This window comes from Colletotrichum lupini, chromosome 4 (assembly GCF_023278565.1).
Source record: "Colletotrichum lupini chromosome 4, complete sequence".
Classification (NCBI taxonomy): domain Eukaryota; kingdom Fungi; phylum Ascomycota; class Sordariomycetes; order Glomerellales; family Glomerellaceae; genus Colletotrichum; species Colletotrichum lupini.
In genome coordinates, this window is record NC_064677.1 from 3,936,138 (window position 1) to 3,957,504 (window position 21,367).

At 52.8% G+C, this 21,367-nt stretch overlaps 5 protein-coding genes across 5 annotated transcripts; 2 read left to right on the forward strand and 3 right to left on the reverse strand.

The window, feature by feature from the left end:
- Window positions 1-190: 190 nt before the first annotated feature.
- CLUP02_08265 (FMN-dependent dehydrogenase) lies at window positions 191-3,134 on the reverse strand (the record flags this gene model as incomplete). The annotated part of the gene is made up of 4 exons (XM_049287255.1): window positions 191-354; window positions 458-2,170; window positions 2,359-2,738; window positions 2,917-3,134. The coding sequence occupies 4 exons, from the start codon at window positions 3,132-3,134 to the stop codon at window positions 191-193; spliced, it is 2,475 nt and encodes an 824-aa protein (XP_049144398.1).
- Window positions 3,135-4,764: 1,630 nt separating this feature from the next.
- CLUP02_08266 (uncharacterized protein) lies at window positions 4,765-6,258 on the forward strand (the record flags this gene model as incomplete). Its single annotated transcript, XM_049287256.1, has 1 exon — window positions 4,765-6,258. One exon carries the CDS (start codon window positions 4,765-4,767, stop codon window positions 6,256-6,258), a length of 1,494 nt encoding a protein of 497 aa, XP_049144399.1.
- A 1,089-nt stretch (window positions 6,259-7,347) lies between these two features.
- CLUP02_08267 (uncharacterized protein) lies at window positions 7,348-8,274 on the reverse strand (the record flags this gene model as incomplete). Its single annotated transcript, XM_049287257.1, has 1 exon — window positions 7,348-8,274. The coding sequence occupies one exon, from the start codon at window positions 8,272-8,274 to the stop codon at window positions 7,348-7,350; it is 927 nt and encodes a 308-aa protein (XP_049144400.1).
- Window positions 8,275-13,026: 4,752 nt separating this feature from the next.
- CLUP02_08268 (uncharacterized protein) lies at window positions 13,027-13,727 on the forward strand (the record flags this gene model as incomplete). The annotated part of the gene is made up of 2 exons (XM_049287258.1): window positions 13,027-13,076; window positions 13,331-13,727. 2 exons carry the CDS (start codon window positions 13,027-13,029, stop codon window positions 13,725-13,727), a joined length of 447 nt encoding a protein of 148 aa, XP_049144401.1.
- Window positions 13,728-17,842: 4,115 nt separating this feature from the next.
- On the reverse strand, window positions 17,843-21,333 carry CLUP02_08269 (uncharacterized protein; the record flags this gene model as incomplete). Its single annotated transcript, XM_049287259.1, has 2 exons — window positions 17,843-21,209; window positions 21,302-21,333. The coding sequence occupies 2 exons, from the start codon at window positions 21,331-21,333 to the stop codon at window positions 17,843-17,845; spliced, it is 3,399 nt and encodes a 1,132-aa protein (XP_049144402.1).
- Window positions 21,334-21,367: the final 34 nt, after the last annotated feature.

Sequence of the window (21,367 nt, forward strand, 5' to 3'; positions counted from 1 at the left end):
AGGATTCTTTGGAGGGAGGGGCAACTATCGTTATGTGTATATGTAATACCCAAAGTCTTTTACATGGTCTCAATGGGCGTATGAAACCCTCTCTAATGCAATTGAGATATATATAAACCCTGAGATTGCCAAGAGATGTCGTGAGACAAGTCAACTGCTTGTGCGTTGGGTTTCATAATCGTTAAACTAATTACAGCTTGCTGTGTAGATTGCGGCGCCAGGGTGTATTTGGGTTATCATGTCGTCCCGGGATGAGGTGGTCCACGGCCAAGGTATTGAGGAAACCTGGGTGGACTTGGTTTAGGTTTGTGACACCGCACATTTTCATCGTCGTTTCCAGTTCGTCTCGCAGGACTACGAATAAGTCAGTATTCCGGTTATACATCTCACAGCGTATGCATTCGCCCAGAAAGCTGCGACAAAATGATATTTGAAAAAAAAAAAAACAGGGACTTACTCTCAATGTATCGCTCCACGCCCTCAGCACCATAATTAAGCCCATATAACAAACCCCTCCCAACACCCACGGCCTTGGCACCAAGACACAAGGCCTTGAAGATATCCGTCCCACGCGAGATGCCGCCGTCCACGTACACCTCGACCCTGTCAAACACGTGCGGGCAATTCTTCTGCAGCTCCAGCAGCACCATGATGGTCGCAGGGGAGGTATCGAGGCTCCGCCCGCCGTGGTTGGAGAGGACAATGGCCTCGACACCGGCCTCGACGGCCCGCTCGGCGTCCATCCACGTCTGCACGCCCTTGAGGACGATGGGGAGACCCGGGACGGTGCGGCGCAGCCAGGCAATGTCGGACCAGCTCACCGAGGCGTCGATGTAGCTGCCCATGATGCGGCCGAGGGCGCCACCCTTGGCGTCGTTGACGGCGCGGGCGCCGGAGATGGGGGAGCCCAGGGACTCGTCGGAGGCCACGCGCTCGTCAGCCTCGCGTTTTCCGGGGATCGGGGCGTCGATTGTGAGGAAGAGGGCTTTCACGCCCTGTGCTTGGGCGGAGCGCAGCAGGCGTTCCGAGTTGGCGCGGTTCTTGTCGACGTAGAGCTGGAAGAAGACGGGGACGTCGTAGGGAGTCGCGGGTTCGTGCTCGCGCTGGGCGGCGAGGATGTCCTCGAGCGGGAACGAGGCGGAGACGGAGACGCACTGCGGGACGCCGGCGGATTTGCAGGCGCGGCCGAGTTCCTTTTCGCCTTCGGGGTGGACGAGGCGGGCCATTGCGGTGGGCGGGCAGAAGATGGGGGCGCGCATCGGGTGGGAGAGCATGGTTGTGGCGGTGGAGACGGCGGCGACGTCGACGAGGACGCGGGGGCGGAGGGTGATTTGGGAGTAGAGGGTCGCGTTGCGGGTTTTTGTGAAGAGGTCTGTTGCGGCGGAGGAGACGAAGGCCCAGGCTTTGGGGGAGAAGGAGGTGGAGGCTGCGGATTCGAAGTCGTGGGCGCTGATGAGGGTTGTGAGGGGAGGTTTCGAGGGCATGGTTGGTGGTGTTGGTGGTGTTTGGCTGTCTTGTTTTTGGGATGGATCTCGATGCTTCTGCTGCTGCTGCGGCCACTTGTGAGGTTGAGGTTTCGCCATGATGGCTCCCGGGGGTAGGACGCCCTTGTGGTGCGAGGTGGGAATGGTCGACTTGACCAGGTTGGGCCCGTGGACTTCAGAGTAGACTTCTGTGGCGTCTTTGCCTGCGCACTTGAGAATCACGGCGATGCCGCCCGGGTGTTCGCGAACAAAGTCTGTGAAGTCGTAGACGGCGCCGTCGATTGCGAGCCAGAGGTCGTCGAGGCGGTTGTGTTTTGATACCTCCGCCGGCGTCAGTGTAAGAGGGGGCATGTTCTTATCATAGGAGTATGGGTGAGATGGGTAGAAGAATGGCGTCAGAGAGAGGGATGATGTTGAGAGGTGAAGACTTGCAACACCGTCTTTGTATGTCGTCGCGGGCCGGGCGCCAAGGCGTAGTCTGACATGTCCCGGGACCGAAGGGGGTAGTCGATTTCGGGCGGTATTGCGCCGAGAGGGTCCCTCGGGATGGTGGGGCTGCAGCGTGCCGTCCTCCCCGGGTTTCCCTTTTGATGCGACTCTGGCAATTGCCCTTGGATGATGGCCGCCCCCCATGCAGGCGGGGGTGGATTGCACCCTCAGGGCCCGCGGGGAGATTCTCTCGCTCGCTAAAGATGCACGGATATAGAGCTCGTCATCACTGTAAATCACCGATGTCGCATTGGGTTGTTGGTTGTGGTGGTCCCGTGGTGGGAGAATTATTTTTATTTCTTTTCATATGGAATCACCTCTCCAAAGCCTCTCCCTCATATGAAGCTAGATCAACATCACCCCGCCAAAGCCTTGCCGATAAGACTCAATGCCCTTTCGCTGTGATTCATCTTCAACGCCAGCGCGTGCCCCTCCTCGCTCATCTTGGCCCACGTCTTGCGCAGGATGCCAATAATCTTATCCTCGTCAACCTCCTCTTTGCTCTCAAAGTCGTCAAAATGATCGTCGAGGAAGACGAGGCATGCCACGTCTTCAAGCACCTGCGTCTCCTCGTCCTTGCTGAGGTTCTCCTTGCGGATAAGTGCCGCCACGCGGTCGACGTCCTCCTGGGGGATGGCGGGCTGGATGCCGGGCGATGAGGCGAGGAGCTCAGCCACCTGAGCGGCGGCTTGGGACTTGAGCTTCGCGCGCCAGGTGAGGTAGCCCGGACGGGTCATTGGGTATGTGTTGCGGGGGATTTCCCATCTACGGTTCGCAAATCAGGTGAGTCAGATAATGAGGCTTGTTAGGTAACTATGACTGGAAAGGGGTCTTATTCATCAACGTGATATGCTTGACATGCACATTGTGATGCTTATAATTGCTTGTTTAAAAAAGGTAAAAAAGTATAATAAGGAAGGAATGCTTGATTGCGCAATGTTACCTCCTGAAATGTTGGGCTCGGCAGGCCAGTTGTAGGACCGGAGGGGCCGCCGGAGACCTGACGGCGAGCCAGCGCGTCATCTTCTGGGCATAGTGAAGCTCAAAAGGAACCGATTCAACGGACGATGGCCTGGGATCTTGCTTGTGGGCCTCGTCGACCAGCTCGAGGGCCTTGAGGTAATTGGGTGGCAGATCGGGCAGTGAAGACGACGCTGCCATTTTGGTGTGTGCGATGATTATGTGATAGTATGAGGTGGGATATGGTGGGTGTGTTGAGCGGGAGGGTGTTGGGATGAGTGAGTTTGAACGGAGATCGCTGGTGAGGGAAGAGATGGGTTGCTGTTTCAGGCCTTGCGAGAACTTCTTGGCCAGTGAGAGAGAGAGAGCCGCTAGTCGCCCTTTCAGAGACCGAAATCAAGAATGCAACCACCGACGGCGGGTTCCATTCAGGACGATGAGTAAGCCCGGGGCATGATTGGCCATCGCTCACATCTCGCCCGTCCCGGACCTGCATCAGAGGTCAGAGGCTCACCTCGTCCTCATTGCCGTGGACCAATCCCCGGACCTTGTTGTTAACATCAACTTGATATTTCCCACACATCCTACTCCCCCACGCAACAGACCATGGCTCTACCAAACTTCCCACTCAATGTCACACTCACCACGTCGCACAATTAACGCCTATTTTCAGCACATAGATCGACAGGACCCATAACCTGTCAATCCGTTGGCCCCACGCTTCCATGCTTCGGCAGATCGCCTGCCGCCCAGTCTCGCCTGTTCTAGACCGGAGGATACTTTGCGATCCAGGAAGGGGGAACTTGGAGAAGGGTCCCCGAACCGCGACGTTTCGTCCCTTCGTCCCACCATGGCCGATGCTGCATACGCATACTTCCCCAAGCTACTGCGTATGATTCATGCTCGTTGATTGGTCGGACCCATTCAACCGCTTAAGCTGAAGTTTGACACTTTGCCAGTCTGATGAAGCCATATTAATAGCTTTCAAGGAGGTCCTTCTGCCCCATCTTGGCCGTCAAAGCCAGCTTCAAGTTTTCATTTTCGGGTTCGTGCTCACCACAGCCACAAGCAGAATATTTCTCTTCTCTTCTTTTTTCCAACCTACCTAACAGAATTGATTCAATTGCCCACTTAATCCTCGAGAGGGCATAACTGTCTGTTTGGGAAAGGATGACGGAACGCTGCTCCTGCCTGCTTTGGTGAAATCGTAGCTTCCTGGTTGATTTCTACCACCTGTGACCTTTCGCTCCTGCCTCCTTTGCCAACTTCACCTACCTTACCTTACCTTATCAATCGACAAACTCAACCACACACCTCACCCTCTGTTCTTTCTTTCAGATACCCACCAGATTTCTCACAAGGCACCACCTCGTGACAATCATAGCTTATACTTCTTCAGCCGGCAATCTCATTGATCATTCTATCAATAGAATCCTGCAACTACACTGCCGTTTTCAACAGCATTTACAAAACCTGAACTCACCGACAACCTACTCATCAACATCACGATCAAGTCCATCAACAACCCCCGATCGACCTCAAACTCAGATATTTCAAGCGCATCATCAAAGTCGTCTTCTGAAAGAAAAACCACCATTGTCACTCTCCGCGGATTGAACACTACGGATCGGACAATTGCAATATTTCGGAACGGAAGCAGCGACTTCATTTCTCAAAGCTTTGTGGTTTTCAGAATACTCACAGGCAGATTAAACTTCAAACAGTGAGCTACAATTCCAGCGAACCTTCCCTTTCCAAATTATTTGCTAAAAAAAATATTCCAGATTCATCTCCTCAACACTCCACGAGCCAACATACCTATGCTTTCGCAATGACCAAAGCTAATCATCTGGCTGCCACAGTCGTTGACGATGGCACATCCTCCGTCACAGCAGTTACAGATGATGACGCCATGACACTCGTCGACCTGTTCGGAGATCTTGACGTCGAGGAACTCACCGAGCCTGATAACAAAACCACATCTGGGGAGTCGACCAGCATTGTGAGTTCAGAGGCCAGCATAGAAGCCGCTGATAGTGAGGTTGGCCTGGAGAATAAGCCAAACGAGAAGGGCAGGACCGCAGGCACAGAAAGCCAGTCGGCCACAGAAGCAGAGACATCCTCTGTAGTCACATCCGATGCAGCCAACTCAGAGGTGGCTGAGTCGTCAGCCTCTGGCGAGACAGCCTCAGAGGACAAGAGTACAACCGACAATGCATCCTCAAAGAGCGAAGACGCCTCTACTGGTGCCCAATCATCAACCACGGGCGAGTGGACAGCCTCAGAGGATGCCCTCATCATCGGCATGAAGGAGGGTGGTGAGACCTGGGCTTCCATTGGGAACGCAATCAACAGAGGCAAGAACGAGGTCAAGAAGCGCTGGCACGTATTGAAGATCAACGTTGCCAATTCGGCTGAATCCACAGGCGAGGCTCAGACAGTGTCTGGAGAAGAGACCACTCAGACCGAATCCCAGGCCGGTACCGAGGCTGATGCCAAAACCGACGGGAGCCAAGATGAAGCAGAGAAGTCAGAAGATGACAAGTACAAATCCAAGGCAGAGAGAAAGGCGGAGCGCAAAGCCGAAAAGCAGAAGCAGAAGAACAAGGAGACCCCCAAGTCTGATGAAGAAGCGAAAGAGCTGCAAAAACCTTCCAAGGAGGTGAAGACCACTGGGGGCAAGAAACCCGAGTCCAAGCCCAAGGAGCCCAAACAGAGAGGCAAACCCGCCGAGCCCGCCCCGTCAGAGGACTCGTCAAAGCCTGCTACCTCCGACACCAACGATGAGACCCCGAGCTCATCCTACCGAGACCGCTTCAACCTCCTCCGCGACACCTCCTCGGCCTCCGAGTCAACGTCATCCGCTACCAGCGCAGACGACAACGACGCCGATCCTCAAGCTCAATACAAACGCGAACTCGCCGGCCAGGAGCGCTACATCCGCCGCCACATCCACCCGGCGCTCTACCCTCCCGCGCCGGCAGCATCCCACAAGAGAAAGAGACCACTTCCCCCTCCCGCCAATAGACGTGCGCCCAGCCCGGCAGACAGACAGCAACGCCGAGACGACGCGACTCTCGCGGCCGTGGTGTCCAAGAGGGAGGCGACAAAGTGGCTCGAGATGCAGGCCAACTTTTACAATGCCACGGGCCGGATGGTGCCGCTTCACATGATCAAGTCGAGATGCGAGGCTGAGGAGGACCGAGGCAAGGCCGCCGGCGTGCGGAGTTGGGCCTCCTCGGTGGCCGGTAGCGAGGATTTGTTGGACCCCTACGAGGGTCGGGACACTCCTGAGGATGCTCTCGTCGATGATGACGAGGATTGATACACCCCGTTTTTTTCTCCTTTCTTACGCTTGTTTGCGAAATGCGATCCTCATGAGATACCTGGCTCGAGGAGGGTAACGACTGACGAATGATGATGACGATGAAGGTTACATCCTCACCTTTTTGCGTCTACGCGACTTTGATCGCAACTTTGATTTGGGACAGCTGGTTTAGACGGATGAAATGGGTTATCGGATATCAAAAATTGGGGTAGGGGATTCGGGATAACGGATAGATGGAGTGGTAATTTGCATTTTTGTGTTTTGGGTCGTCTCTGGGTAACAAGGTAGTTCCTCCGTATGAGGACTATGGATCCTTTTTCCATATCCAGCCAGCCATCCTTTGCTCTATTTCTTTCTTTCTGCTACTTCGTAGGGTTTGGGGAGAGAAGGGTGAGTATGAGAGAGAGAGAGAACCCTATTTCCATACTGATACTCACGATGAACTGCTTTTGCATCTCAATTTACTGGTAGTGAATGGTGTGGATTTGATCTCACAGCATTCCGGTTTGCAGAGAAATCCCTAAATTTTGGAGCTTCTATAGAAAAAGGTGCAGACTACTACCACCACCAGCCACCGCAGAGGATGGGGGGGTATCAATGGGAATCAACCATTACAACAAAAAGCAGCCATCTTATACATGGTGCATGTCGAAAACTCCCACCGTATCAATTCGCCTCCCATTCTCGCCGTATCCAAGATATAAGTACAGGTAAGCAGCCCTTGGAAACTATCCAAGGGAGTCTGCTGTAATATGATGTGCCACCCAATGCGCCGTTTGAGATGCTGTGTGCGCTCAAAGTTTTCGAGAATGCCCCCCTTAGCCTGCTCGACTCCGCTGTAGCAGTAGTATTTTCGAGCTGAATCTTGTACATCGAAGAAGCCTGTGGAAGGGGAACCGTAGACGCATTGCATGAGAGGTCATCATGCCTGACCCGAGCGCAGCTTTCGCCGTCGGTCGGAGCAGGAGTCTATGGCCACCACCACCAAGCTGCGCGTCTCTAGAGAATATTGTGACCGGGGGTTGAGTGATATCGAGTACCTCCTAGCCAAGTCATAGAATAGCCACCATTGAGACATACCGTCTATTAGATAGGGTTCTCCATGCCGGGGGCCATTGTCGTTCCTGGAGGTGCAGCTGGACTAGGACTTGTTCCTCTAGTCAAAGTGTTATTGCTTGACCCGAGCCCCCGCTTCATCATCTTGCCCAGGACAGTAACCAGCTCACAAGCATCGGAAAACATGTCATCATCCATGCCCTCGGTCGCTTCATAGACCTCGGATATGGCATCCTTGGCCAGTTTTCGGCTCCCGTCAGCGTCGTGCACACACTCGTAAAGGAACGCGGCGTATTCGGTCTTGACGGAGAGTCGTAATGAATGCGACCCCCAGAGGTGTTGGTCAGCCAGAGCAATCGCCTCCTTGAAGTACTTGTGCGCTTCGGGGAGGTAATCTCTCGGCGGCTCGAGGAAGGCGGCGGGTTGGTCGGAGCCGCTTCGAGGAGCGAAACCCGGCGGAGGGTTCACTGGACCGCCCTCGAGGGCATGTGTGGGCTGTATTGAGCCCTGCGATGAGTTCCAATCCTCCCTTGCGATTCCTTTGCCCTTGTCCATCCTTGGTGGGGTCAATCCGGCCATTGTGTCTGGAGTTGCGATGCCCATAGTGGACACTGCAGGTTTGTTGTGAAACAGGACGAAAATGTGGTAGAACGATGCTCGTAGCTTGTACGCCAATACCCGGAGTTCTGTATGGTTTCCCACCATAGGAATCACATATTGCTGCAGCATCACTAGGCCCTCTCTTGAAAGCCAGATGATGTGAAAAATGAGGTCGAGAGACTGGGGCGCGCGGGCAGCATCGGGTCTGCGCTGTTTCTTCGCTGTGACAAGTTGCTCTGCAAGGCTTAGTGAGAGTCCAAGGATCTTGTAAAGCATCGATGACAAGAGTGGGTTATCGGTTTCGACGGTTTTCGCCCATTTTCCGAGGAACTTCTGGTCAACTTCGGAGGAAGCCATGAGGATTTGTCCGCACGTCTGCGGCGCGTGAGATGGCAGGGATGGGTATTACGGCTTCTGTAGTCCTGATGAAGAAGGAGCAAGCCCGGAATGAGGAATTCGGCTGGGATTCACCGGAAGTTCGCCAATGATAATTAAGTGCCGTTCTCTGTACTGATCCAGAGCCGCTCAGTAGAAGGGCGTAAGCAATGGCTGAGAGTGAGCCGCGGGCAATAGTGAATGAGCCAATTATGAGAGCTGCGGAAAGCTCGAGGGTGAGAAGATATTCTGGGAGCAGAACAAGCCGATTATGTTTTTTATCTTTGGCCTGATAATGAAACTGAGTAATGCCGGTTGTCAGCGACTACAGGCACCGATCGCATTGAGTGTAATCTGGAAGAAAGGAATACTCACAGGTATAATACATTACTAGTAAGTACTTAGTAAGGGAGTTCGATCGTTCGGCCAATTGGCAACTTGCTAGGCGCAAAAATCAATTATTCAAGTGTGAGCGGGATGAGGCTCAAGTGAGAAGATGAGTGATTGAGTGATCTTTTCGCAAATAGCATGACGACAACGCTCAATGCTTGGGTGGATTGTCGTCGAGAAACCTTTTGAGGACAGGCGTAGATAGAGCTCCCCGATGGGCTACGAGGACGATCCCTGAGAGAATAAACGAGTGTCGAAGGATAATGCCGGCGTAGGAGGCGGTGAAGAGCGGGCGTGGAAGTGAGCGTCGGCGTGGCTGCGGGGGCGGGACTAGGTGCCAAACGTCTGTCAAGTCAAGGTGCGAGCAGGCCAAATGGAACCAGACGAGATGAGACGGCTGGCAGCAGTCGTAGTCGTGGAATTAGGGTGTGACGAGGTAGTGTGTCGGATGTCGGGCTATGAAGGCATCTCGACAATGGTTGAGGCCGAGTCGAAGAACAGCAGCGATGCAGGTAAGTTTTGAGACGGGTTCGGGCGATGTAATGTAATGTAAGGTAATGTAGGTAGCTGCAGGTTATATGTGCCCTAAAGGAGAGCTTGCAGACAAAGGCGCAGAGGACTGGGGCGTGCAGTGGTATTGTGCATGAACGAGTGTGGGCCTTTGCGAGAGGTGCTGCGCGGTCTGGCCGTAAGGTAGTGTAGAACTGGGAGAACCGAGGCCGATTGGGAATGGAGGCAATTCCCGGGGTCCTGATACAGATGGATGACGAAGTCGCCCAACAGGTACCGCACAGGCGATGGAGGCTGCGCGATAGGGTGCCTGAGTATGGAGTCTTTGGACACCCGGGGTCGGGTGGTTATGAGGTTGAGATGAGAAGTAGGAGCAGCAATGACGGCCGCGGGCGACGTCGTACAGAGGCGAGAGGCAGCGAATGAAGTCGGGTATTGTAGGTTGGATGACGGGGGCAAGATGCTGCAAGATGAGTTGTCCACCCCTCGGAAGACACGCGCACCGTGTGAGTTAAGGCTTGAGAGCGATTGATGTGGTAGCCCTGGTAGCCCTGGTAGAATCGAGCGCGAAGATGGGTGTTGGATTGGGCGCGAGTGACATCAGCTTTCAATTGCTTAGTAGGCTGGGGCTGAAGAAGCTGAGTATTCGTACGGATAGGTAAGGTTCTCCAACCAAGTGATGAGAAAGAAAGAGAAAGGGAAAAGGGCGATGGACTGGAGCTGGAATTGGAGCTGGAGCTTGGGCTGGACAGCTGGAGCTGGACGGAGGCAGGAAACAGCGTGGGAACAAGGCTTGCAAGTGTGCAAGTCAAGGTATCCCGTCCGTAAGCCAAGCTCAGGCACAGTCTCCCACGAACTTGGACGGGGACACGGGGGGTAAAAAGATGCCCGCGCTAAGATGGGATCCCTGCGACCCGCTTGACTTTTGAACTGTGAAATGGGAACTGGCGCTGGCAATTCAATTGCGAACTTGAGGTGCCCACTTGCCCCATGCCCCCAGCATGGCAAGCCGAACGAGCCAGACACACCACCAAGGTAGGAGCGAAGACGGGAATCCTTCCTGGTCGTTCTTTTGTGCTGCTTGCCTCGCCTCCACCGGCCCTCTCTTCCACTCATCGGCATTCTTCCTCTTCCAGTTCGCTCTCCGAACAAACGGCGGCCTAGCTGATATGACCTCAATCGTTGATTTATCCTACGAGTACGGAGTATCCGTTCTTCCTCTAGGCATTGCGACGTGCTTCTTCCCCGCCAGTCACTCGCTATCCGAGCTTTCTACATGATCGCGCTACAGGACCAAGCGCCGTTCATCTGAACCCTAGGACTAGGATGCTTTCTGATCTGAATTGACGCCGACGACGCGATAGCGCCGCGCTTTCCTTCTGACGCGCGGGACCACGTTCCGACACAAGCCGACAAACCAACTAATTATCCCAAGGGTCCGCGGGGTCTCGACTTTCGACTCTCGAGTATCCTTCATTAACCAGCAGCTTGCTTGGCCGGACTGAACCCCTCTATCCCTACGAGTTTACGAAGACAATGTCTTATGCGGCCCTCGAGTCAGACCGGAGCCTCTCCCGGTCCTTGCGACGATGGCCAACTTGGGGTCGACACGATCCTCACTTCTGGACCATCTTCTCACGTTTTTCCCGTCATATCAACGTATCACGCCGGTCTGAGACACGGGAGATGCCATCTCGCTTGATGCGCACAAATCAGCCTAGATTGCTGGTTTGCTTGCTTTTCCTCCCTTGTCGGAACCTGTCTTTCGTGTCGCTCCGAGACTTCGCCATGCGTCCACACAGACACGCGCAAATGCGCATTGCGCTCTGGTGGCCCGCTGCCGACGAATCGATATCACCTGTATGCTCCCCACGCAGGCCTGCTTCTGGCTGTGCCCAGAATCTTTGATGCACCATACGGATACGCAGGCAAAGGCAAAGCAAGGGGCCCAAAGGCGCACAACGTGGCCGGATGTCGACTATCGAGTCCCGTATCCTTCCCGTCGCCCTCGAACAGCCATGAATAGCCCGTGCGACTGTTTACCCTTGTCAGTCTGGGGGTTTCAGATTACCCAGCCCACGTCCCGAAACAAATGCTGCTCGGACATCGTGGTGTATTCACCGATCCAGGTTGCACAAGGCCGTCTTGTACGAGCAAGACTGGGTTAAATGGCACAAGTCGTCCGTCGTGGAGTAACTCGTGAAGTTGTGCTCCACGGTGTTTCCACTAAAAAGGATACGTACCGCTTACTCGCTGGACCCACCAGCGTTTGGCAGTGGCTCCTCAAGCTACTCTCTGGGTCGTTCTAGTCCTTCTATGGATTAGCGTCCAACGTCTCTTGATCGCCTTCTGATCTGACCAACGGGACGCGGTGCGCTTTCTCGAAGCAGGGAAAACGTCCCCTTTGCGCTCAACTCAACTCTCGGCATCCCAGCCACCTCTTTTTTCGCTGTACCAAAAGTCCAAAGTGTGAAGAATCCCCCTACTAATACTCTCAGTGGCGATTCGCCGACCTTATGTGTGGCCTCCCAGAGGCCTCAATGGTGCCAGCGCATAAGTCAATGGCCTCGCTGCGCCTGACAACTCTGCGTAAGGCAATTCTATCTCAGCGCTCCAGGGAACATCTCGCACTGTTACGCCACGCCAACACACGAGTGCTGATGAAGCTCGGAGATTGTTATAGTGACTAGAAGAATGAACCTGAATCTGGCAAGCCTATGGCCTATTACCAACCTCACGCTTGGCCAAAATCAATGCGGCCGCCCCTCCTTCACAATCCACCTAGGGTACCTATTCTTCACTGAACGGCGTTCGATCTTCAAGAATACAAGAAACCCAACATACCGCTTGCATACTGAAGCCCAGCCTGACGACGGCAGAAGTGAGCAGCAGCAGCAACAGGCAGTATCAAAACTGGCGGTGAAGAATAGGCCTTCGGTTCCTTGCGGCTATGTCACTTATGTCATCTTGGAGTTACAATTTCTTGTCTCTGGATGGGTCCACCTCCACTACGCCTTGTCAAGAGTCAAGCTATGATGCGAGCTCATCCGGGGTGGCGAGCGCTGCTATGTGTAAGTGGGTGCAGTGAAAGTCTCTAGGTGCAAGCGGGCCTTGTGACAAGGCCTGCCAACTTATGTACATGTCCTCAACGTAGTGATTGAGGTCGCAGTACGGACGCATCCTCTCTGTATAGTGTGTTGTCAACACAGGCGTGAGCGGCCGTCGTACTTCCTGCCAGCCTCAACGTCGCGCGCTCCGCCACCATACTGTACGACCTCGTCATCTCACTCGGGGGTCGGACTCGCTTCTGAACTGCGTTACGCTGCGATTTTGAGATCACGAGCCTGCAGCCCTATATGTCACGATCACAGCCTCGATGCCGGGTGAGGTTGAAGATAAGCCAGCCATTCTGGAGCCCCTTGGTCGTGTCGACTTGCCTCAATACCAGCGCGAGAGACATCATGACGTGTTGTCGGGCACACGTTTTGGAACGTGGATGCATTCATCGAACAGTGCAACACACCCTCTTGCTAGCTGTCACTTCGGACAACATGTGAAGCTGAATAGCAAGCGTCCCCCCCTCCCCTGGTGTCCTCCTTCCTTCTCGAATCAGAGCTGAAGATTCCGTTTGAGACTCTGCGTCGTTTGGTTCCTGGTTCCTGGCCGCGGTAACCACCGTTTGCTTCCCGGGGCGGGATGTTGCAGCTTCCGGACGACCCGCGTGCCCTGCTTTGTGAGATTTCATAGATCTCGGTACGCTTCGGCTTGGGTTTTTTTGCCTCCTTTTTTTGGGGTGATTTCGGCGTACCTCGCCTCCGGCTCGAAGTTCCGTGTATGGTAGGGGGAAAGGAGGCTTCCTACAGCTTCTCAAACGGTGCTGTCTGGTAGGATCGAGGTCACGCCGTAGCTTGCGGTTTGGTGCCCGACGTAGGCAAACTGATCTGACGTTGTTGTTTGTAAGATAAGGGGCGAGGGGCTACAAATAGATGCCATCTCAGTCCGAATTTCCCAGACGTGCTTTCCATCCCTTGGATCTTGTATTCGTTCGATATAATCACATTCATTTCTTGCACGCCCGTCAAGATACCAACGAGCCAGCCTCAACCTTCGTTTCCAAGTCTACTCTTGACACTCTCAGCCGCAACTATCACCGGCTACCGAGATACCCTGACGACCGCAAAGTCGTACAAGTCGAAGAGGATCCATCAACTAGCAGAGCTACTCCTCCGGGCGCCAAGTCTCAACCACACCAAAGAGAGACAGAACCAAACACGTCCCCTGAAGTACAACAATACTCATCCGCCCACGACTTACACCCAACTACAAGCTTCATAATGTGCCAATACTACGCTCACGCCTTCACGTGCAAGCACCTCTCCTTCACGTTCGCCCGCTTCTGTCAACCCGCGAGCCTCATCCAGAAACCCTGCGCCAAACGGCAGGTATGGCAGACCATTGGCCTCGACGACGCCTGTGAGGAGTGCTTGACTTGGTTCCCTGACCAGTACCCGTGCCGGAGACCGCGGTATCAGTGAGCTGAAGGGGTAAGGGACTGCTGTCGTAGGTCGATAACGTGGGCCGAGACGGGTAGGATGTTGTCGTTTGGCTGGTTTCCTAACGACGTGATGATTATTTTGTAGAGGAGGTTTGGAGTACTTAGAGGAAGAGCAAGCTGCTTCAAGTCTGGTCCTTATTTCGGGTTATCTGGAGTTATTGTGTCCGGCGTCAGCTATGGGTTATCAAAGGTGAAAAGGTGTAGAGGTCAGAATAGGTATTTCGCAGGAGATGAACGGGACTAAACGATGTAGACGGAGACAACATGTGGAGAAGCGAGGGCGCGGGATTCACCCCCTGAAAAACGCCACTTGATAACTTCATAATCACAAGCCGAAAATGTATGATCTCCACGATGTTTGAATTTTCTAGTGACTCGAAATCACTGTCGTGGTTTCTGTGTGCCTATCGCTTCTTCTGATCCTTCATCTACGCGTAGTTCTGGTAGTAGATCAATTGTTACGAATAATGGCGGTGGCAAGTTTTTGAGGCAAGTCTTGACCTTGTCCGGTCATGTCAAAACCCGTGTGAGCTCGTCGATCCCGGGGACTTGGGAGGAATGTCCCAGCTGCAGATCCTCGACGTCTTCGTTACCCTCCTGGCTCTGGGCGGGGGAGGGGGATAGTAGGTCAGGGTCCGTCATCTCGACGTCCTAGTTATACTCACCGGGGGCATTTATTATTGACTATATAATGCGCTTAGTATCGGATTCTCTATAGATATTAGAGCTCTAGGACTCGGTATTACGTTGAGTAGTAATAACGACCCTAAGAGTTAGCAAGCCCGGAACTTCGATAATAGGGGGGGCATCGGGCTAAGACTCGAGTCCCTTAAAAACGTTAATATTTATATTAATATTAGAGTTCTTGTAAACATCTCTGAGCTCCTAGAGAAGGTTATTAACAGTAAATTAGAAAACACCGCACTCCTCCTACTCAGAATTAATCTAGTTACTAATATTTAGGAGATTCTCCTTCATTAAGACGCCCAGGTCGCTACCCTCCTCATATAAAGAGGTTAGGGGAATATCCCTTATAAAGCTATGGACGAACTTCTTAGCTACCTCGAGGAGGATATACGACCACTTGTCGAACAAGACTTCATAGTCCTTCTCGCTCAGACTCCTGGCGAGCTTAACGTCGTTTGTGGCGTTGTGACATACGTATACGTCAGTATAGAAAATCCCTCGATATTATAAAGGCATTAGACGATTCTGTTTCGTCGTTAGAGTATTCGGGATTGGATGTTTCGAGAGCTATGCTGAGGCGTGGTGAAGAAGAAACGATAAATGATGTTAAAGATCAGAGCTTTTCCTAATAACATGAAACCTTCCTTGCCCGAGCATTTCTCAATCACTAGCTTAGACCCAATACTCGCCTCTACCCGAGTAAGAAAGAGAAAGCATTGTGATATTTCCTCTGTTCAGATAGCCGTCTCTATAATATAGCTCGAGACGGCAACACACGGTTAAATCGGATGTCAAGACGTCCATGGGGGTCTTATGTTTCAGAGTGGGTCTTTGGTTTCTGATCAACAGCGCGTTGGCATCATCAGTTAGCGAAGAGCGGTGTGCCAGTCGGTGCCAGCAGTAGTGCGGGTGAAGTTGTTGTCGATGCTCCATCCAGCTTGATACATACCGTGTAGCTTTGATTTAGATAGCTAATCCGGGAGTCAGGAATCTAAGATATGATTGTTCTTAAGTCAGCGCTGTTCAGAAATCAGCAGTATTGTATGACAAAACATCTGCAGATGCGTGCTGCGTGCGCAACTGTCCGGATCAGATTCTCTGCTTGGTCACTCAGGTAATAAATGGGCAGAAACAGTGTGTCGATTACCTTCACCTAGTATTTTGACCTCGACCAGTATACCTTTATGTGCTCCGCCTCCATGGCGCCTTCCCAAGTGGCATCACGAAAGCCTACCTGCCTCAAGGACCTCAAGTCCGACGAGGAAGGAGTAGAAGGGTGTTCACTTTCCTCCGTACCTTCCCGTGCACACCTGCCCACTTACAAGCCCATATAGGCCCCGTCACTCCCATTCCAGTCAGCAGCCACCAGGTGCCCTCTAGGTCGGGGGTCAGTTCAAACTGGCTAGGTGGTGGGGTGGTTCATGATCAGCAATCAATTTATACGCCAACCAGCCTACTCGACGACAGGCTTAGCAAGTACCCGAGTTCGAATACCAGCATGAGCGCCAGAGATGTAGCCCCCAGTTGAGCACCGGGGGGGGGGGTGAACTCTTTTGCTATTGGGGTCAGTATTGGTGATGTTTTTTTGGAGTGGTTTGTAGGTCCCTTTTGATGTATTAACAACCAAGGTAGCTGCTCTTGCTCTTATTAATTTACAAGTAAGTGTAGAGTGGCAGAGCAAGATCTTAATGCGGAGTTGAAGGAGGCCCAAGACCTAGTCTAGAAGGCGACCTACAATTCATAATGTAGGCGACTGCTTGACTGAGTGAGGCACAAGGCAGCCCGATCCAGGAATAGATTTACTTGCCAACGTCGAAGTTTGTCACGCTTTGAAACACACGGCAGCCTAGAATTGACCATATGTACTCTGTTTTACTCGCCCGTAATGGGTGGCTCTTGTATTTAGAGCCGGATATCACCAAGCTGAAGGAAATCTCCATGATGAATGAGGACTCTCAGTACGGTCACTTCAAGCACCTCAACAATTTCGATCGATGCCTGGACAAAACAAACAAGAAATCACCAGATGTTAGGCATCGTCACATAGGGACAACCTGCCGCCTCTTGCCTTCTGACACCATTTCAAAGGCATGGGCTCTGCCATGCAAGAAACGTACGTTCGTCCGACCAAGCATGACCATCCAAGGTCACCTTTACCTCGGCGTCATGAGATCGAGGATTCCCCGAATAGTCGAGCAGTAGTACATCGAGGCCAAGAAAGCTGAAGGTTAGATAGTAGGCAGACAGTCCACGTTACTGACCTTTCTGCTGATGTTGATCGCGTGCCTGTTCTGGTCCGAATTCCATTTGTCAGAGGGTATGTTGGACACTCGAGATACGGCGATCATGTATCTGTAGAGGCAGCACCCAGATATGAGTTACGTTAAAACGACTTGCTTCTACGTTGTAAGCCCCAGACAAATCAGCTGCGTGTAAGAAAAACGTAACCACCCCTTCCCAACTCACACACGCCAAAGTCAAATGAGTCAGGACATTTCTCTCCCAAATGGCAAAACCAAGACAGACCTTACCATAACCTGCTTCAAAATATCCAGCATCCAGCCACGGATACAACACAATGACCATCAGCTCCTCTTCTCCCGTTCCCCCTTACCCCAAACTAACAATCGATGACAACCCCCACGCCGGCACCCCCACCAACCCCACACGCGCCCAACCCCACAGCACCACCAAAAAAAAAAGAAAAAACATCACGATATCCACCATCGCCATTGACAAAAACATCAACAAAAAACATACAACACCAGGTATTCGCTGGTCGTCACCGACCCAACTACTAATCCGGCCCTCATTGGCTTATCTATGGGAGAGCGGACGGGATCCCGAGTTTTCCAATGGGTATGGTCGTATGTGATGGAGTGAGGGCACAGAGTAGCTCATGAAGCGCACACAGAGAGCAGCAGTGCCTGGGGAATAGCATTGGACTACGAAACCTGCCTGTCCAAGGCGAGGTGAATGACAAAATGGGAAAGAAAATGGAAGTAGAATCTACTTGAAGCAATGAAAGCCTTGGTTTAGTGATAGTATGTCCTTCAAATGCCTCGGTATTCAAGACTATCAAGTCGTCCTACAAACACTACCTCTCTTTCAGCTTTGAGAGATACTACTGAGACGTCATAATCCGTTGGTTTCGTACACTAATCTATCCAACAGAAAGCTGACGGAGAGAAGCCGTCGCAGGCAATCATATGCATATGCTGAAATGGGGAATCTTATAATTCTAGCCCCCTCGTTCCTATGACGGGGGGTATCATCTCGAGGCTATGTCAAAAAAACAACAACAGAAAATCCCAACTCCCTTTTGTCGATCATGGGTATATAAAAAGAAGATGAAAATATTGCCTTCCATTTCAAACCTCCCCTCCAAAGTTTACTCCCGCTTATAGTTCAAATCCATGACGGGACTTTCGTCCGGGCATGCGTAACAGCTGCCGGTTTCCGTCGTCGGCTGCCAATGTGCAGAGACTCCCCCGTCTCGTTCTCGGCCAGATCCTCAAAGTGCTGGTGTCCCACCGTGATAAGTTTGATAATATTGCCGAAAGCAACCGCCACCGATGCCGTGCCGACCTTGACGATGGGACCCAGTCCTGAGATGATGAGATGCGAGCCCATCTCGTACTCATCATGAAGGGGCCTTGTTTCGTAGATCTGCTCCCGCCCCAGTTCTGAAGCTACCCAGACCTCCCAGTTGTCTTGCGACCTGTTTGGTCGCTTCTCTGACCGTTGATACATCCTGTGACGGAGACCACCGGTTGTTGTCGGAGACGACTCTCCGCTGCTTGACCCGCTATCGTACACTTCCCTCCGGACGCCCACGAGAAATCCGTTTGGCAGAGCTTCCCATGTCCCCGGATTACTAATTTCCCTCTTCGACTCAATGGTCTCGGCCCATGCACTACAGCTGCGGCTGGGCGGCGAACTCGTATTCCGGAAGCAAATGACGTTGCCTTCTTCCTTTGGTATAAAGGTGTGAATCACGCAGTCGCCTTTCTCTGCATGGGTGTACGCGATGCCGAATGACACAAGCCCAATCGAACCGCATTGAGGTTTTCTTCGTGACGAGTGAAAGCATCTCAGGGACCCTGCTTGAATTGAATCTGTCTCAAAAGTGTGAAGCAGCGCCTTCGTTTTTGCATCAACCAGGTCAACTGTGTGAGACCTCGCCACAAGGAATGAGCCCAGTGCCGACAGCGACACTACCTGGGATGCTCCGCGGTCATCGGCTGTATGCACGTCGAGGCTTTGCGAGATCCAAGTATCGTCTCGTTGCTGTGTCGCGACGTGTATACATCCTTTTCTCGACGCCGTTAGAATAGACAGCTGCGCGGTGCCGCTGGGTGCGATCTTCTGTACGAGCGGACGAACCGAGACCAACGGGCTCTTGCAGATGGAGAACTCCATGGGCTCATTTTGACCAGGAACGATCTGTATCATCGTTCCGTTTCGTCGTACGATCACGAGTGGGCTCGAAAAGTCAAAAGTCGGCGTGCCGAAGAAGAAATAAGGAGGTTTATCAGGCCTCGGACTTTTCAAGTCAACCGGGATCGGCTGACTCCACCGGTGCTCAACCAAGTTCCATAGGAAGACCTTGTTGGAGGATAACAATGCCAACCAGCTAGACTTCTTGTCTGTAGCGACTGCCAATACCGGAAAGGGGTCCTCGGGGGGTGCCTCGATGTCGGCGAGCGAGTAGTCTCTTTCGCCCGACCTGACATCCCAAACACGGATTGAGCGGTCCAGGCTGACAGAAATGATATGTCCGTCGTATGACGAAGTCATGCGCAAAACATCCAGAGTGTGAGCCTCTGGTAGAGATTCAATAGCCAAAAGGGGTTTGTCTCCCATGTCGTCGTTGCGCCTCGACTCAGCATCCTCTCCCCATAACAGGTAGTTCATGAGAAGACGGACGGCGGACAGAATGAAAAGCACGGTGACGAGAAAGTGCTTCAGGTGATGATCGATGAAGTCGTAGAGAGCCGGGAGTAGTGGACGCTCGGGCGTGACGGGTGTGCGATCCGCACCCTTGAGGACGAATACTAGAGGGTCATACACCTGAGCGATGTAACTGTGGGATCTAGGCTTGATGACGTTGATAACCTCGCGAGCGCTTTCGTGGTCTTGAAGCCGAAGCCAAGACGTTGGACTGCGTGCCTGGTGAATGTCGAGTAGCATTGAGTTCTTCGGTTGGCTGAAGCTGACTGTGTCTCTGGAGATCGTGAAAATCCCACGCGCCAGTCGGACGAAGGTGTCATTTTCGAAAAAGTGCCACTGAGCAATCAGAACAAAAGTAATCATGATAACGGTACCCGTGATGCGCGTAGACAAAGCAATCTTGCCCTGCAGCATTGCCTCGAAGCAGCTCCTGTTCACTGGCAGCTGGTCCTGCCCGTATCTGTTATTCTTCAGCGATGCCTTGGCAAGCGCGTCACTGAGCTCTGTTCGTCGCACGTCCACACTGAGAACAGCAAGGAAGAAGGTAGATAAGTAAAAAAAGTCAAACACGATAGCGACGGCTACAAACGTGCAAAAGGCGGACACGCCCGGTGAGACGATTTTCGATAGCCCCCATAAAATGAGCACGTTTTGCGCCGAGCTGGCCAGCGCAACATGTGCCGTTTCCCCAAACGCACAGCTGATTCGACTACTCGTACTGTTCTCCGAGGGAGTCAAGATGACGGCGTTGATAAGTCTAAAGATGTTTTCGAGGCTCATGGAAAGAACCACGACCGGGTATGCCGCTTGCGGGATTCCGGACAAGTCTACCCGGAAAACGGCGCAAACAGTGAAGCTTGACATGATAGAGACAACAATCTGGACAAAGACTGTAACTATCAGGCCAAACTTGGACTTGACCGCCCGCAACTTGGAAAGGCTGTAGAGAAAGTAAATAGCGACGAGGCCATATGCCAGCGCCAGGATTACCGTGTCTTGCATGGAAATGGGCATGAACTGGAACTCGTATAGCTGGCTCTCCATGCTTTTCCCGTCAGCTGGGTAAGCCGTCCACTTGTCTCTCATCCGATTTGCGAGCAATCCGGCCTTTCTCTCCCACTGGCGACCGACTGGGGAATCACGCAAGTGGATCAACGTTATGACGAGAGCGTCGGCGGCCAGAAGTCTTCGATCTTCGAAGCGCTTGCCGCTGAAGACTATTGAATGTCTTAGAGTCACATTTACTGAGGTCGGTTGCGTCTTCCGCGCATTTACAGTTGATATGATGTCCGTGTCGGAAGCTATCCGCTCATTGGAGCAGGCCCAGTACTGGAGTGGCGAGGAGAAGAACCAAGACTGGTTGGTGAGGCCGTTAATGACATGGAATGCATCCCGGTCTTGAGGGGCAAGATCTGCATCTGCATATGGATCGTGGGCCCGGAGGGACGTTACGGGCCGCCGCGGGCTGAAATCTTTGGTGGGACCCAAGAGCTCATCCTGCAATTCGAGCGCGCCCAGCAACACGTCGTGGTCCAATGCTTTCATGTAGCTGCCGTGAACCCAGATGGAGCGCATTATTACGTCGGACTCGGTGCTGTTTTCCTTGAGCGGCTGCGCAGCAGTCCACACATGATGGGGCAAGTTGGAGGCGCCATTGCTCAGATCTGAGGTATAGAGAAACGGAAAAGGGTATATGAGTATCGCGGCGACAGTGACGGAGATGATGAGAGTCGTGACGACGTGTCTGGCGGCATATCGACCGTATCGCGCGAAGGCTCGGCGGAGAGGATGGTTCGTGGCAAGGGCTGGAGCTTCCGTCGTTCTAAAGGCAGGTCAGTCAGGACATGAATTGCAATGGGGCTGATCCATGATGAGTGGCCCCAGCATTGGTCGGAGAAAAGAAGGGATCCATACCCTCGCAAAGGATACAAAAGATACCAAATCATCTGCGGCGATGGTTGCAAGTAGACTTGCAGCGAC